This window comes from Erythrolamprus reginae, chromosome 2 (genome assembly GCF_031021105.1).
Source record: "Erythrolamprus reginae isolate rEryReg1 chromosome 2, rEryReg1.hap1, whole genome shotgun sequence".
Taxonomy (NCBI): domain Eukaryota; kingdom Metazoa; phylum Chordata; class Lepidosauria; order Squamata; family Dipsadidae; genus Erythrolamprus; species Erythrolamprus reginae.
This window is the reverse complement of record NC_091951.1, coordinates 954731-972502: the sequence shown is the minus strand read 5'-3', so window position 1 is coordinate 972502 and position 17772 is coordinate 954731. Positions and strand designations below refer to the sequence as shown.

The 17772-nt window shown below is 46.2% G+C and overlaps 3 protein-coding genes across 3 annotated transcripts in view; all 3 read right to left on the bottom strand.

Annotated features, from left to right (window-relative positions):
• LOC139158412 (zinc finger protein 208-like) overlaps positions 1–17772 on the bottom strand; it is a 56953-nt gene that overhangs the window by 24188 nt on the left and 14993 nt on the right. The window contains exons 9-10 of the mRNA XM_070735720.1: positions 1615–2206; positions 774–841 (exon numbers count right to left, since the gene is read on the bottom strand). Of these exons, the coding sequence (XP_070591821.1) occupies positions 774–841; positions 1615–2206 (660 nt within the window). The remainder of the gene's footprint in view (positions 1–773; positions 842–1614; positions 2207–17772) is intronic.
• LOC139162969 (zinc finger protein 253-like) lies at positions 9602–10410 on the bottom strand. The gene has a single exon (XM_070743882.1). It carries the CDS (start codon positions 10305–10307, stop codon positions 9870–9872), a length of 438 nt encoding a protein of 145 aa, XP_070599983.1. The 5' UTR covers positions 10308–10410; the 3' UTR covers positions 9602–9869.
• LOC139162913 (zinc finger protein 3-like) lies at positions 10673–17360 on the bottom strand. The gene is given in 5 exon segments (XM_070743819.1): positions 10673–12233; positions 13774–13903; positions 16683–16750; positions 16861–17293; positions 17295–17360. Coding segments are annotated over 5 exon segments (1785 nt in total). The 3' UTR covers positions 10673–11145.

Genomic DNA, 17772 nt, shown 5'->3' with positions numbered 1-17772 from the left:
TTTTGCCTGTCTCCGCTTCTCTCGCTTCCCAGCCGAAAAAGCACAAAGGGGGAGCGGAGGAAAGGCTTCCCTGGCGTCCATCCCCAACTCCCGCCGGCTTTTGTTTTATTTAACCGGAGGGACCAGCCTAGAAGCGGCCCCAACGCCGCGTGTCGCCCTCCCCGGGCTTGCGAGGGGCGCACCCCCGTGGCACAAGGCGAGCACGGCGGTCAGGAGGTTGCTGTTGTGGCAGTAGGGACCTGCTGATGTCAAGCCTGGTGACACAGAGCAAAGAGGGCTGCCTGGGGAAGCAGTCTGTTTGAAAAGCTTTCCTGGATGGATGGCTTTGCTGGCAGGCACAGGGCTTGATGTCAGCGGGACCCTGTTGCCCCGACAGCCATTTCCCGACCGCCGTGGTCCCCACCCCTCTCAGCAACGGCGCTGGAAGTCATCCACCAGCCGGATAAATGGCCTCAGCGGGCCGCATCCGGCCCACGGGCCGTAGTTTGGGCACCGCTGAATTAAGGGGCCAAAAGGTTTCTGAGAACTACGAAATATGGGCACAATGGCACAGGTGGATTGAGTGAAGAAAGAGAAATAAAAAGAACACAAAAGACACATAAAAGGGAGGAAAACTTGAACCTGCTATTTTGCTCTCCATGTTGTGGAAGGACACAAAAATAGTCCTGGCCAAACGGGGTGGGGGGGGGGAATAGAAGGGGAGAGAGGGCTCTTCAAATTGGCTTCACTTCCTGAAGGGAGAAAACAAATCTCAGATCTTTTCTCTTTCTTACTTGATGTGGAAGTTCAACCGCTGTTTGACGTCCTTCATAAAAACCAGAGAGCTTCATTCTTTCTTTCTCTGTAAGGAATAATTAGAAACATAGAAACATAGAAGTCTGACGGCAGAAAAAGACCTCATGGTCCATCTAGTCTGCCCTTATACTATTTTCTGTATTTTATCTTAGGATGGATATATGTTTATCCCAGGCATGTTTAAATTCAGTTACTGTGGATTTATCTACCATGTCTGCTGGAAGTTTGTTCCAAGGATCTACTATTCTTTCAGTAAAATAATATTTTCTCATATTGCTTTTGATCTTCCCCCCAACTAACTTCAGATTGTGTCCCCTTGTTCTTGTGTTCACTTTCCTATTAAAAACACTTCCCTCCTGAACCTTATTTAACTCTTTAACATATTTAAATGTTTCGATCTTGTCCCCCCTTTTCCTTCTGTCCTCCAGACTATACAGATTGAGTTCATGAAGTCTTTCCTGATACGTTTTATGCTTAAGACCTTCCACCATTCTTGTAGCCCGTCTTTGGACCCGTTCAATTTTATCCGGTCAGAAGGACAGTAATAAGTACAAGGATTGTGCAGCATCTTAAGCAAGAGGCATGAAAACATTAATAGCATCTCTGACCTGTTTGTCCTGTATCTTAACCACTTGAACTGATATCACAACTAAGCTGATGTATTGGAAATAACACCACAAGTCATTTTAGATGTCAACCAATTAATAAGATCTGTTCAATATAGTCACAATGCATCATGGACAAAATAGGAGGAGGTCTTCTATAGAAGAGGAGAGAGCAAAGGTGAGACAGGTGGGCCATCAGAGCATCTCCCATTACCTTCCGAGGTCTCCTGGTTTGGATCTTCCCAAGGGATCCTCCAGAAAAATGGCTCATGAGCGGGATCTGATGGATTCTTCTTTCCCTCCATATCATTGGTTTCCTTCTGCTCCTCCGCCTGGCTCAGGAGGAGGCCTTCCGCCAGGGCCACCGCCTGGGAGCTGGTCTCTGCTCCACACTCCCGCACCCAGCCCTCCATCTCTGGGGGCAGAAGGGACAGGAGGTGCTTCAGAACCACCAGGTCCACCATCTGGGCTTTGGTGTGTTTCTCTGGCCTCAGCCATCGCCTGCACAAGTCGTGGAGTCGGCTGCAAAGTCCTCGGGGACCCTCAGCCACCCAGTATTGGATGGAGTTCCAGGGCAGAACTTCCGAAGGGAGGATGGGTTCTTCCTCCAGGATCTTCTGCCCGGGTCTTGTCCAGAGCTTCCCCCCCTTCCCAGGCTGAGCGGCTGCAGGGCCTTTTCCGCTTCCCCCGTTTGCAACAGGTGGGGTCTCCATCCTTTCTCTTTCCTGCAGAGCAACTCCAAAGGGGTCCAAGGACTCTTGTGGGTCTCCAGACGCCTTTTCCTTCACGGGACCATTTCTGGGAACACAGGACGGATCCCTCCAGGTGATCCCGCTCTTTTCTTCTTCCCCCAGGAGAAAATGGGGCCTTGCAAAGACCCCAAATGGCTTCCGGTTTCTGTCTCTGAGGTGGAAGGAAAAACAAAGGCCCAGAATGAGAAGGTGGAATTCAGCCCCTGAGCGACCTTCCCCCAACCTGCCCGGAGCCCCAAGAGGCTCATCCCAGCGCAGGGCCCAGGTCCCCCGAGCAGGGCCGTGAACATATGATTTCTTATGTTTGTAGTATGTTTGGTTTTACAAATAAGGGTTTTTTAGCTCTTTTAGTATTGGATTTACATGCTGTTTTGTATCACTGTTGTCAGCCACTCGGAGAAGGGAAGCACACAAATCCAATCAATTAATCAATCAAATTAAATAAATAAATTAAATAAATTAAATAAATTATATAAATTAAATGAATAAAACAAATTAAACAAATTAAATAAATCAAGGAGGCAGCTGCAGAAACCGCCCCCTTCTCTCCCCCTCCGGGAGCCTGGTGCGAATCCCGCCTCCTCCTCCAAGACCCCCCTCCCTTCCCCCACTTGGACCCTTCCCCGAATCTCCCCCCCCTTCCCGGCACCCCCGCTCTTCCGCTTCCGCCTGTAGGGGGAGGGCCGCTGGGGAGCATGGGCCTTGGGAAGAGCCACCCCTCTCACCTCGGGCGCCTCTGGCTGTCCTTCCACCCACTCCCGCAGGCTCCCGCTCTCAGGTGGAGACCCACGGGCTAAGGAGAGCGAGTGTGGCTTCCTAGACTGGCAAGGGACAGTGATGTCACTTCCTTCGCAAGACTCCTCAGAAAAGCCCCTTGTGACGTTTTCCCTCCGGTGAGTCCAATCCCGCTGTCTTCCCTTCCCTTGGCAGAGGGCGCCCCCTGGCGGATTGGGGGTGAAATACCTGGGTGCCAGAAAGGGTGGGAAAGAGGAGCTGGCGGGAGGGGGAAGGGAGAGGGCGGGGATGATGGGCTTGGGAGTCGGAGGAGAAAGGCTTTGGAGTCTCCATTGACCCAAAGGCAGGGAAGGAGGTTGTGGTCTTTCTTCTGTGGCCTTTCTAGGGCGGTTTCCTTCTTTCTTCCATCTCCTGCCCCTCCGTCTCTTTCCTTCAGCCTCTTCTTTGTCTAGAGGAGAGAATGGGATGGAAGGCACAAGGGCAGAAGAGGGGAGGAATCTTGGTGGTGGCCCCAGAGATATTAGGTTTTGAAGGGTATTTCAATGGGTGTCTATGGTTTTATTTGTGTAGGCCGCCCAGAGCCCCTCAGGAGTTGGGAGGCCTATACAGGCAATAAAATGAATTAAAATAAATAAATAATTTTAGCCTCCATCTTTGTGGCTCTTCTCTGCCTTTTTTGTAGTCTCCAGAGCTTATTCATTTATTTAGTGGACAAAACAGAAGGGAAAATAGAAGCCAGACATTGAGGGCAGGAGAAAGGGAGGGAGAAGGAGGCCTGAGAGGGACAGGAGAAAAAAGGAGAAAAGGACGTTGACTTCTTTTTAGCACAGTGCAAGATAAATGTTAAAAACCATCCCAGCCGGACAATTCAATCTAAGGGACAAAAGCAAAGTCATCTTAGCTCTGTTTCTTTTGGATCCTTCAAATGTGAAGATACTGAATTTAATGGCTGGAGAAGGAAACTCCCCATTGTGAGGGAGGGAGGGCCGGCTCCTGCCTGAGGGGATCTGTGCTCTGATTGGTTGCTGAGGGTGGAAAGAGGGCGTTTCCCCTTTCTCCTTTTTTTTCTGGACGCTGTTTGAGATTTACCTCAGGATGTTCCTGACTGTCTTCTCTACTGGGAATATTAAACACATTTATATTGACACAGGGGGCCCACACCAACACAATGATGTTCAACATCGACAAGAGCAAAGTCCTTCACCTACGCAGAAAAAACCCTGGACACACATACAACCTGGGAGAAACCCCTCTTAGCAGTAGCGACTGCGAAAGAGACCTCGGAGTCTTGGTGGACAATCAACTAAACATGAGCCAACAATGTGCAGCAGCAGCTAAAAAAGCCAACACAATCCTAAGCTGCACCAACAGGGGAATACACTCCAAGACCAGGGAAGTCTTAATACCACTCTACTACGCCCTGGTCCGAACACACCTGGAGTACTGTATTCAGTTCTGGTCACCACACTTCAAAAGAGACATTGAAACTCTGGAGAAGGTGCAAAAAAGAGCAAACAAGATGATTAAGGAATTGGAAACCAAGACTTACGAAGATAGACTGAGGGAACTGGGCATGGATAACCGAGAGAAAAGGAGGGCCAGAGCGGACAGGATAGCAGTCTACAAGTATACGAGGGGATGTCACAGAGAGGAGGGGATCACTATATTCTTCAGGGCACCAGAGGCCCGGATGAGGAACTATGGCTGGAAGCTGACGAAGGAGAGATTCAACATGGAGATAAGGAGGAACTTCCTGACGGTCAGAGTGATCAACCAATGAAACAACCTACCAGCGAACGTTGTGAACTCCAACACTCTGGACATTTTTAAGAGAAGATTGAACTGCCACTTGACTGGTGTACTATAGGGTTCCTGCTTGGGCAGGGGGTTGAACTTGATGGCCTTCATGGTCCCTTTCAACTCTAACAATAAATAAATAGATATAAAATGTTTGTGGCCGTGTCTCCCTCTTCCTTTGGACAGCAGCTGCCTATTTCCTCCACATTGACCTCTTCCGTTGCATCTTCCAGTCGTGGGTTTCCATGTTCTCCTGATAGTGTTGGAAGCAAAATCAGGTCCACTTCCAAGAAGGGAATAAAATGGAGGCTGCTGAAGAACAGAGCTGGAAGGGAACTTGGGTCAGGGCAGCACTTGAGGAAGCTGACCCAACCCAGCCAGCCAGGCACAGACCAATAGATAAGAAGCTGAAGTCTTCGAATGAACACATTGCAGCAGGAGTTCTTAAGAAAATATATTTACTTCTTCTTAGCAATAATGACTTCTCTATTTACAATATTACTTATACTCTATCTGACTGTACATAAGCCACACTACAACTTGTTATTGATAATATAACTTTATTTACATTTTATGATGAATAATTTTATTTTTCATTCATTATTATTTTGCGTATGTACCAAAAAAATAAATATATTTTGATTGTTATTAAAATACATCCTTTTTTTTTTGACGTGGGGTACTAAGCATTGTGAAAATTATAGTCAAAAGCTTTGGAAACACTGATTTAGGGTATAAATAAAGTACCGTATGTCCATCACCATCTATATCCGTGATGTCACAGGTGGCACATGAAGCCATATTAGTGAGCACGCAAACTCAGGTGAGCTCCAGCCAGCTGATTCATGACCCTTCTGAGCTCACTGGGAGTGGGGAAACCGCCTGTTTCCAGCTTCTGGATGGGGTGGGGGAGGCTCTTCCCAAGCTCCAGAGCTTTTCTAGGAGCCTGGGGAGGGCAAAACATGGGCAGGCCATTATGTTCTGGGAGTGGGGTAAGGGGTTATTGCACGTATTTTAGACTTTAATATTAGATTTCCTATTGTATATTGTTTTATCACTGCTGTAAGCCGCCCCGAGTCTGCGGAGAGGGGCGGCATATAAATATAGTAATAATAATAATAATAATAATAATAATAATAATAATAATAATAATAACTAGTCAACCACTACTACCACAGCAACCACACCTATGCAAATGTGTCATACATTTTTATATATTTACCAGCCAATCAGGTTGCAGCATATGGATTCAGCATTCTCTATGTATAATAGCCATTACAATGACAACAGTCCTTCCTCCTCCATGGGGATATTATATCAAGTTAGGCCTCATCTTGACACCTTGGAGGTCTTCTAGTCCAGGCAGGAGAAACTCTATCATCTCTGACCATTTGCTGTCCAGTCTCTTAAAACCCTCCAGTGATGAAGCACCCAACCTCTGGTGTCAGCAGTTCCACTGGTTAATTCTCTTCACTGCGAGGAAGCTTTTCCTTAATTCCAGGTTGTTTCTCTCTTTGGTTAATTTCCATCGGTTGCTTCTCTTCTTCTGGGGCTTTGGAGGATAATCCCCCCCCATGGGGCAGCCCCCCAAATTCTATTCTGGGGCAGCTGAGAAATGAGCTGGATGAACAAAGTAATTTGGGGCCGTTTCTATGACGTCCAGTTATCCAGAGGAGTCTTTTGTCCAGCCTTTCTCACGGGTCCTTGCCCCTTGCAAGCGCCACGGCCATTTGGCCGGCCAATGGCAGCAATAATCCATTTCTTCTTCCCGTTAAGCCAAGCCAGGCGTCGCTTTGCCTGCGGCTGTTACCTGGCAGCCTCCTTCTGGGGCGGGGGGAACCCCAGAAATGGGGTGTTATTGCTTTTTACTCCTCGGTTTCTTTTGGGGTGTGGAGAAGTGAAGGCTTTGGTGGGATCTGCCTTCTGTTCCTCCGGGAGTTTGAGTTGGAAAGTAACAAGAAGGAGCCGTTGGGTTTGGGGCGGCTGAGTCTTCCACAGCAGAAATGGGCAGATTTCTCGGGGAAAGCTCCATATCTGCTCTTTTATACCGGGTTAATTGATTGCAACATGTCACTTTATATCTTTCTCTACATATTCTTCTATTGCTTGAGACTGTGGCAAGATAACAGATTATAACAGAGTTGGAGGAGACCTTGGAGGTCATCTAGTCCAATCCCTAATGACGTTCTCCATGGAAAGGAGTGGGAAGAGGAGGAGAAGTGGCCAGACTTTAATTTGGGGTCCCATTTGGGGCTGCTTAGAAGGGAAAAGGAGGATCCCCTGACCCACAGAAAAAAAGGGGCAAGAAATCGGGAGGGGCCGGTTCCTCCAGACGTTCCAAGCAAGGGAGACGTATATTTTGAGGACGGTAATCAGCTTTTTCTGTCCTGAAGGGAAGCAGCCCTCTCCCTGGTCTGGCTGGGTTTTCTGGGACTCCCCACACATTGAGTGGGTGGGTGTGTATGTGACCCACAAGTCCTCACTGGCTGCGGGATTACCCCTCCCCCACCCTTATCATTCAGGGCACCATCTCCTCCTACAGCAGAATCTTCCCATTCAATGAGCACACGTCTCTCTGTGTGTGTGTGTGTCTGTGTGTTTGTGAGGGGGCTAGATATCTCCAGTCCCAGAAGAGGAATAGGGTTGTTGAGGGGAGGAAGGGTTTTTCTCCAATTTTGGAGATGGGAGTCGACAGGAAGTGCGGCAGGACCAATGGGAAGTCTCCTTGCTCCAGCGTCATCAGTCTCCGGGCAGAGACCTTTGTGACATCATCTGAAGCAGGAGGGAGAGTTGGGGGAGAGAAGGAAACTGAAAGTGGCTGGGGTGGCTGCTGCTCAAGGGGAGTTCAGGGCAGATCCAGAAGGTACCCTCCATTTAATAATAATAATATTAATAATATTAATAACAATAATAACAATAATAATAATAATAGGATCTGACTGAATTCTGAAGCATAACACACCAGACATTGTGATCGTGGAGAAAAAGAAAGTATGGATCGACATCGCAATCCCAGGGAACAGCAGAATTGAGGAGAAGCAGCTAGAGAAATTAGTGAAATACCAAGATCTAAATATTGAGCTGCAACGACTCTGGCATAAGCCAGTGAAAGTGGTCTCAGTGGTACTTGGCACGTTGGGCGCAGGGCCAAAGGGTCTCAGCGGACATTTGAAAACCATCTGAATTGACAAAATCTCCATGTCAATTGCAAAAGGCCGCTTTACTGGGATCGGTAAACATAATTCGCCGCTACATCACGCAGTCCTAGGTGCTTGGGAAGCGCCCGACTGGTGATGAAATACAAAATCCAGCTACACTACTTCAGACAGATGGTTATCCAACATCTGCTGAAAATAATAATAATAATAATAATAATAATAATAATAATAATAATAATAATAATAATAATTTCTTAGATTTGTATGCCACCCCTCTCCGCAGACTTGGGGCGGCTCACAACAACCATAATAACAATAACAATGTAACAAATCTAATGTTTAAAAAACATCTAAAAAGCGTGTCCATTAAAACCATACAACACAAGCATACCATACATAAAACTATATAAACTGGGGGAGGTATCTCAATTCCCACATGCCTGGCGATTCAGGTGGGTCTTAAGCAATTTATGAAAGAGAAGGAGGGTGGGGGCAGTTCTGATCTATGGGGGGAGTTGATTCCAGAGGGCTGGGGCCGCCAAAAAGAAGGCTCTTCCCCTGGGGCCCGCCAGACGACATTATTTAGTTGACGGGACCGACCCGGAGAAGGCCAACTCTGTGGCACCTTATCAGCCACTGGGATTCATGCGGCAGAAGATGGTTCCAGAGGTATTCTGGTCCGATGCCATGTAGGGCTTTATAGGTCATTACCAACACTTTGAATTGCGACCGGAAACAAACCTCGAGGTGATGAGGGCATGAGCAACTGTGAGGAATGACTCCCTGTCGAAGTAGGGTCACAATTGGTGCATCAGGCGAACCTGGGCAAATGCCCTCCTCGCCACAGCCGAAAGATGATGTTCTAATGTTAGCTGTGGATCGAGGAGGATGCCCAAGTTGCGGACCCTCTCCGAGGGGGTCAGTAGTTCCCCCTCCAGGGTAATGGACGGAGAGATGGGATTGTCCTTGCGAGGCAAGACCCACAGCCACTCTGTCTTGTCAGGGTTGAGTTTGAGCTTGTTGACACCTGTCCAGAACCCAACAGCCTCCAGGCACCAGCACATCCCTTCCACTGGTTCGCTGACTGGACATGGGGTGGAGATGTATAACTGGGTATCATCCACATATTGATGATACCTCGCCCCATGCCCTTGGATGATCTCACCCAGCGGTTTCATGTAGATTTTAAATAGCAGAGGGGAGAGGACCAACCACTGAGGCACCCCATAAGGGAGAGACTTCTGACCCCCCACTAACGACCAACTGGAGATGTAGGAGGAGAACCACTGAAGAACAGGGCCTCACACTCCCAAGCCAGTGTTGGGGCATTCACAACTTCTGGAGACAGGCTGTTCCACCAATTAACTCTTCAGACTGCCAGGAAATTTCTCCTTAGTTCCATTCTCTGCAAAGAGGGGCGGCATACAAATATAAATAAATGAATAAATAAATAAATAAATAAGTTGCTTCTCTCCTTGCTTAGTTTCCACCCATTGCTTCTTATTCTACCCTCAGGTGCTTTGCAGAATAGGTTGACTCCTTCTCTGTGGCAACCTCAGAGATATTGGAACACTGCTATCATGTCTCCCCTGGTCCTCCCCAGTACGTTTACAAAATGAAAATGGTGACTGACTCTTTGAGCAAGAAATGCAAATTCTGGATGGGAAATCATATTTGAGCAACAAAATGGATGGAGCATTTTTAAATAACTGAAAATTGAAAACTTTCAATTCGACATTTTATTGAAAACATCAACTGCTATAGATTGCTTCTAATAGTTGATTCAGCCTTTCATATGCTGACTTTGTAAACTGCTCAGATATAAGTGGTAAAGCACTGTGGAGTAGTATATAAATGTAAGTAGAATTGCTATAGCTATATAGTTTCTCCTGAGCATGGATCCTTTTATGAGAACATAGGTGACCATTCTGAGCCAAGATCTTTCCACACTCCATGGAATTATACGGCTTGTCCTACGTGTGGATCATCCTAGGGAAAGTAAGAGGGTTTTTTCATACTCCATGAATTTATACGGCTTTTTTCTTGTGGATCTTTTCATGGGAAATAAGATGACCACTTTGAGCAAAGGCCTTTCCACACTCCATGCATTTATACGGCTTCTCCCCTGTGTGGATCATCTTGTGGGAAATAAGAGGTCTTCTTTGAGCAAAGGCCTTCCCACACTCTATGCATTTATACGGCTTCTCCCCTGTGTGGATCCTTTTATGGGAAGTAAGAGGACTTCTTTGAGCAAAGGCCTTTCCACACTCCAGGCATTTATACGGCTTCTCCCCTGTGTGGATCCTTTTATGGGAAATAAGATGATGTTTATAAGTAAAGGCCTTCCCAAACTCTATGCATTTATACGGCTTCTCCCCTGTGTGGATCCTTTTATGGGATATAAGAGGACTTCTTCGAGCAAAGGTCTTTCCACACTCCATGCATTTACAGTGGAACCCCGACATAAGAGCTGCTCTACTTACGAGCAACTCGAGATAAGAGCTGGGAGGGGAGAGATATTTTTGTTCTACTTACAAGCCCAAATTCGAGATACAAGCGCCAAGGAGCTGTCTCCTGAAGCCGAACGCTAACTTCCGCGTTCGGCTTCAGGAGACAGCTGCGAAGCGGCGCGCGTGTTTTAAAAGGTTGCAGCCGGCCTGGGGGGCTCGGGGGGTGCTTGCAGCCAGCCTGGGGGGCTTGCCAGCACCCCCCGAGCCCCCCAGGCCGGCTGCAACCTTTTAAAACACGCGTGCAGCTTCGCAGCTGTCTCCTGAAGCTGAACGCGGAAGTTAGCTCTTTTTCTTTCTCTCTTTTACCTTCCCTTCCTCTATTTCTTCTTTTCTTTCTCCTTCCCACCTTCTTCCCTCCCTCCCTTCACTCATTCCTCTCTTACTCTCCCCTTTCATAAGTTTCCTTGCTTCCTTCCTCTGTTCCTGTCCCTTCCCTCTTTCCTTCCTTCCTTCCCACCCTCCGTCCATTCATTTATCCCATTCCTCTCTTGATCGCTTAAAGCCGGTCCCTGGTGCAAAAAGGGTTGGGGACCTCTGTCCTACAGGATTGGGTGGCAGAGAAGTTGAACATATGTAAATTTAAAAGTTTAAGAAAGTTTACAAGTTAAGTGAAAGAAACTTCATTATTCATTTATATGTACATGTACATTTCTTCATTAAAAACTTGTCTTTCTGCATAATTTAGACTAACTTTGTGAGTTTTTTGAGGGCTGGAACCAATTAAAATTATTTACATTAATTCCTATGGGGAAAAGTCGTTCGAGATAAGAGCTGCTCGACTTAAGAGCCCAGGTCAGGAACGAATTAAACTCGTATCTCGAGGTACCACTGTATACGGCTTCTCTCCTGTGTGGATCCTTTTATGGGAAATAAGATCCTGTCTTTGAGCAAAGGTCTTTCCACACTCCATGCATTTATACAGATTCTCCGTGTGGATGATCTTGTGGGAAATAAGATGACTTCTTCGAGCAAAGGTCTTTCCACACTCCATGCATTTATATGGCTTCTCCCCTGAGTGGATCATGTTGTGGGAAATAAGATGACTTCTTCGTGCAAAGGTCTTTCCACACTCCATGCATTTATATGGCTTCTCCCCTGTGTGGATCCTTTTATGGGAAATAAGAGGACTTCTTTGTGCAAAGGTCTTTCCACATTCTGTGCACTTATACGGCTTCTCCCCTGTATGGATCACCTTGTGGGTAGTAAGATGACTTCTTTGACCAAAGGTCTTTCCACACTCCATGTATTTATACGGCTTCTCCCCTGTGTGGATCCTTTTATGGGAAATAAGGGGACTTCTTTGTGCAAAGGTCTTTCCACACTCCATGCATTTATATGGCTTCTTCCCTGTATGGATCATCTTGTGGGATGTCAGATGACTTCTTTGAGCAAAGGTCTTTCCACACTCCATGCATTTATATGGCTTCCCCCCTGTGTGGATCTTTTTATGGGAAATAAGATGACTTATTCGAGCAAACTTCTTTCCACACTCCATGCATTTGTACGGCTTCTCTTTTGTGTCAATCACTTTTTCAGATGCAAGATAGTTATTTGCATGAAAATGAGTGGATGTCCCATTGTAATTTTGTCTGTTGTTTCTTCTTATACCATCGTCTCCTTTGTTTTGGGTTAAAGAGTATTCATTTATTTGTACTTTAGCTTTGGTTAGCTTCACACCTTTCCCAATATATTTATTCCTTATTTCCTCTTGTTGGGCAAGAGAATCTTGAATCAGAGCCTCAGTGGAAGATGAGCTTTCCTGATTCCAGCTCTTTGACTGATTTCTCTCACGGCTTTCTAATTCCATTCGAATTCCAAACTTCTCATTTCCATTTTCAGCATTGATCAGTTGGAACAGTTCACAGGAATCTTGACCTTTACCTTCAAAACAAAAGGGAAATGAAAATGATAATAAGGTTAGAGAAAAAGGATAGAAAGTCAAGTGAAATTCCTTCAGAATTTCTCCAAAATGTCACTAGGTTGTATGTTTGCATGCTTGCACTGGTGTGACATAAACATGATGATTTCTATATTCATGAGTCATGAGAGTGTCCAAACCTTCCATTCTCCTCATGCTCTTCTGGAACCAGACAATGGTGGGAGGGGTGGGGGAATATGGAGAGCAAATGTTGCAGCCCCTCTGCTGTCATTCCTAAGTATGCACTATTGCCATGGGGCTGCAACACTCATAATTTCTGGACTGGATCCCACGTACTTCGGGGAGGGCTGCTCATAACCTGGAATGGTCACTAAGTGAACTGTCGTAACTCAAGGATGACCTGTACCCTAGGATGCTCACAGTGACACTGCAGGGGGCTTTTGTTCTTGAATTGGATTGGGAGAATGCTCTTCCATGGGCTGCGGGGGAAAGTTCTGTTCCCACACAATTTTGGAGGTTTCATAGAATAAATTTATTTATTTATTCATTCATTCATTCATTCATTCATTCATTGGATTTGTATCCCGCCCCTCTCCGCAGACTCGGGGCAGCTAACAACAGTAATCAAACAGCATATAATTTATTTATTTATTCTATTTTTATGCCGCCCTTCTCCTTAGACTCAGGGCGGCTTACAACATGTTAGCAATAGCACTTTTTAACAGAGCCAGCCTATTGCCCCCACACTCCGGGTCCTCGTTTTACCCACCTCGGAAGGATGGAAGGCTGAGTCAACCTTGAGCGGGTGATGAGATTTGAACCACTGACCTTCAGATCTACAGTCAGCTTCAGTGGCCTGCAGTACAGCACTCTACCTGCTGCGCCACCCCGGCTCAATAATAATAATAATAATAATAATAATAATAATAATAATAATAATAATAATAATCCAATACTAAAAACATTGAAAACTCATTATTATAAAAACCAAACATACATACACACATACCATGAATAAAATTGTAAAGGCATAGGGGGAAAGAGGATCTCAGTTCCCCCATGCCTGGCAGCAGAGGTGGGTTTTAAGGAGCATACGAAAGGCAAGGAGGATGGGGGCAATTTTAATCTCTGGGGGGAGTTGGTTCCAGAGGGCTGGGGCCGCCACAGAGAAGACTCTTCCCCTGGGTCCCGTCAAGCGACATTGTTTAATTGACGGGACCCGGAAAAGACCCACTCTGTGGGATCTAACTGGTCGCTGGGATTCGTGCAGCAGAATGACAATACACTCCTCTCACATGACCTCCCTAGGATACATAAAGGCCCACTTTGTTCTTTTCGGCCCCTACAAATACGTTCAAATAGAAATGGAAACTACAGAGAAGAAATGCACAGAAAACATCTCAGCAAAGAGACATTGACTCTTTCCTTCCTTGGAGCACCAGAAGGCCACATCCGTTCCTTCTCCCTCCCCGGAGACGATGTCTCATAATAGTGTTTTTTTTTAATCTCTTGGTCTCTGATTGGCAATTAGAAAACTCTTACCCAGAGAGACCACGTTCCTATAGTTTTCCAGCATGACTTCCGAATGCAGCGCTTTCTGATCAGGATCCAGCTGAGACCATTCTTCCTCAGAGAAAGACACAGCCACCTCCTCGAAGGACACAGGACTCTCCTGAACACAGAAGAAAGAACAGAACAGGAGAATTTGCAAGATCTTTTCATGGCCATCAAAGATTTAGACAAGAGAATAAAAGGGGAACTGGTCAAATTTGCAGACAAGACCAAATTGTCAGGAATAACGAAACTCCAGAATATTAACTTGAGATATAGAAGTATCGACAGATTGGGTCCCATCGAACAAAATGAAATCAACACTTCAACATTTCATTTGCCGATGACTCTAAAGTGTGCAATAGGGTCGATATTAGACTGCTCCGACGGCGTGCGATAGAGGAACAGACAATGCGAAGCTGGTGAGGTCAGGGGGGGGACTCATGAAGCAGGAATCCCCTCCCCCCTGACTTCCCATCGTCTTTTCCCCTCTCGCACGCCGTCGGAGCAGTTGGCTGGCAACTTTGCTGGACCGGAGAAGGGAAGGCAGCTGCCCTACCCTTCCCACAGCCGCGTCACTCGGAGCCCCCTTTTACTTCCTGCTTGGAGCTCCTGTCGGCGCCATGCAGCTACCTTCCCTTCTCCGGGTCCAGCAAAGTTGCCAGCCAACTGCTCCGACGGCGTGCGAGAGAGGAACAGACGATGCGAAGCTGGTGAGGTGGGGGGGGACTCATGAAGCAGGAATCCCCTCCCCCCTGACTTCCCATCGTCTTTTCCCCTCTCGCACGCCGTCGGAGCAGTTGGCTGACAACTTTGCTGGACCCGGGGAAGGGAAGGCAGCTGCCCCACCCTTCCCACAGCTCGGAGCCCCCTTTGCCTCTCCTCTTAGAACTGGAGCCGGGGGACACGTTAACAGAAACGCTGGTGGGGCAGGTGGAGAGAAAAGGCGCACACAGACCCGGTACATGTAACCCAAGCCGAAGAAACTGAGTGCGCCCGAGAGAGAGGCAGAGAGAGATAGGAAGGGGTGCAAAGGTATTGGTGCCCATTGCCTCTGAAAGAGAATGAGACCCAGGGGGGAGTATGGACTTATGGTAGATGCACGTGATGGGAGGAAAGCGGCCAATGAGGAGAAGGGTACCGTAGTCTAAAATGTCTTTTCCTGAGGAACTTTAGGGAGGGGGAGAGGGAGAGAAGCGTTGGCAACAGGCATGCGTGTTTTAACCTCTCAACGGTGCTGCTTTGGTTTCCCCGTGAGTGCCTGCAGGAGCTAGAGGCAACACGTCCATTCTTTGCAAGTGAGCAAAAAAGGGCAGAGATCGCACGATCAAACTGGTAGGGACAACTAAGGCATGATTTGTGTCTGATACCACTTTGATGGAGTTATGTAACCCCCCTTTTAACCCTGCTGTTCTTTTCGAAAAAACTCCCTAATCTTATGTTCCCGGGTCTATTTGACCCGGACTGCAAATTGATCATTTTGGTCTTTTTGAACGTTCTTTTCACCTGGAAACAAGTTTGAACATTTCTGCGCACAATGGAATGAAAATTGAACTGAAAAAATTAATCCTTATTGGTTTATTTTGCACATAAATGTGCCTCCCCCCTCCCGTTTTTGTGAATCTGTTTTAGGTTTATTGATAATTTTGCCTGCAAAATGCATTCTATTTTACTAAAGTTGGTGTGGGATTGGTAGCTTGAACAGTGCTTTGTTTGAGAATGATGGCAGTGATGGTGATGACTGTGAACTCAGCGATGATGATAATATCTATGCTGATAATCTCACAGCAGCTAATGCTGAAGCTCTATTTGGAGAAACAGATGAGGAGGAAGAATCCTGTTTTGAGGGATTTTGACTCATAGGTTTTAGCTTGGTTGCTGATTGAACTACTTTTTTTACTTTTTAATTTATTTAATTTTATTTAATTTATTGTAAATATCAGATTGCTTTTATTTACCCACTTTGAAATAAATATTGTTTACCCTCTTTAAAATAAATATTGTAAAACATTTAATCTACTGATGTCTCAATTAATGTAATTTTATTGGTTTCCATTTTTATAAGTTACCAGTAGCCACTACATTTTCTAACCTCGGCTTATACTCGGGTCAATAAGTTTTCCCAGTTTTTGTGCCAAAAAATGGTGCCTCGGCTTATACTCGGGTCGGCTTATACTCGAGTATATACGGTACTTGCTACAATATGAAAGACACGCAGATGTAGTAAAAGCACCTATGGTGACATGGGCACAGAACATTGGTTATAATATTCACTTGGCAGACTGGGAACAAATACGGAATTGAAATTTAAAAATATCCAAATCAGTATCTTATAAGGAAAATGACTATAAAATGTGTTATCGATGGTATTTGGCACCCACCCAATTAGCTAAAATATATCCAAAATTGAGCCCAAATTGTTGGCAGTATAAAAAAAATAATAATGGCATCTTCTTCCATATGTGGTGGTCAAGCTCTGAGACCAAAAAATCCTGGACGAAAATCCACACATGGTTACAAGAGATCACACAAATAGAGAAAGAATTCTTGCAGGAATTATTCTCATTAGCAATATTTAAAAGGAAATATACTAAAGCAAAAAAGTACTTAATATTACATATCACAACTGCATCCAGAATGACTTTCACCCAATATTGGAAAAATACCCCCCCCCCCCGAAAAAGTAGTAATGAACAAAATATATAATTGTTCCAAAGACACATAAAAGGGAGTAAAATTTGAACCTGCTACAGTATTTTGCTCTCCATGTTGTGGAAGGACACAAAAATAGTCCTGGCCAAACAGGGGGGGGGGGGGAATAGAAGGAGAGAGGGGGCTCTTCAAATTGGCTTCACTTCCTGAAGGGAGAAGACAAATCTCAGATCTTTTCTCTTTCTTACTTGATGTGGAAGTTCAACCGCTGTTTGACGTCCTTCATAAAAACCAGAGAGCTTCATTCTTTCTTTCTCTGTAAAGAATAATTTCACAATGCGTCATGAACAAAAGAGGAGGAGGTCTTCTATAGAAGAGGAGAGAGCAAAGGTGAGACAGGTGGGCCATCAGAGCATCTCCCATTACCTTCCGAGGTCTCCTGGTTTGGATCTTCCCAAGGGATCCTCCAGAAAAATGGCTCATGAGCGGGATCTGGTGGATTCTGCTTTCGCTCAAGATCATTGGTTTCCTTCAGCTCCTCCGCCTGGCTCAGGAGGAGGCCTTCCGCCAGGGCCACCGCCTGGGAGCTGGTCTCTGCTCCACACTCTCGTACCCAGCCCTCCATCTCTGGGGGAAGAAGGGACAGGAGATGCTCCAGAACCACCAGGTCCAGCATCTGGGCTTTGGTGTGCTTCTCTGGCCTCAGCCATTGCCTGCACAAGTCGTGGAGTCGGCTGCAAAGTCCTCGGGGACCCTCAGCCTCCCGGTATTGGATGGAGTTACAGGGCTGGACTTCCGAAGGGAGGATGGAGTCTTCCTCCAGTATCTTCTGCCCAGGGCTTGTCCAGAGCTTCCCCCCCCTTCCCAGGCTGAGCGGCTGCAGGGCCTTTTCCGCTTCCCCCCTTGGCAACAGGTGGGGTCTCCATCCTTCCTCTCTCCTGCAGAGCAACTCCAAAGGGGTCCAAGGACTCTTGTGGGTCTCCAGAGGCCGTTTCCTTCATGGGACCATTTCTGGGAACACAGGACGGATCCCTCCAGGTGATTCCGCTCTTTTCTTCTTCCCCCAGGAGAAAATGGGGCCTTGCAAAGACCACAAATGGCTTCCGGTTTCTGTCTCTGAGGTGGAAGGACATATGATTTCTTATGTTTGTAGGTATGTTTGGTTTCACAAATAAGGGTTTTTTAGCTGTTTTAGTATTGGATTTACATGCTGTTTTGTATCACTGTTGTTAGCCGCCCCGAGTCTACGGAGGGCAGCATACAAATCCAATCAATCAAATAAACAAATTAAAAAAATAAAAATAAAATTAAAATAAATAAAATAAATAAATACAATTA

Excerpts from the sequence above, each read along its gene's own strand:
- LOC139162969 (XM_070743882.1), bottom strand. The coding sequence starts at position 10,307 with ATGTCGGGGTTCCACTGTAAATGCATGGAGTGTGGAAAGACCTTTGCT.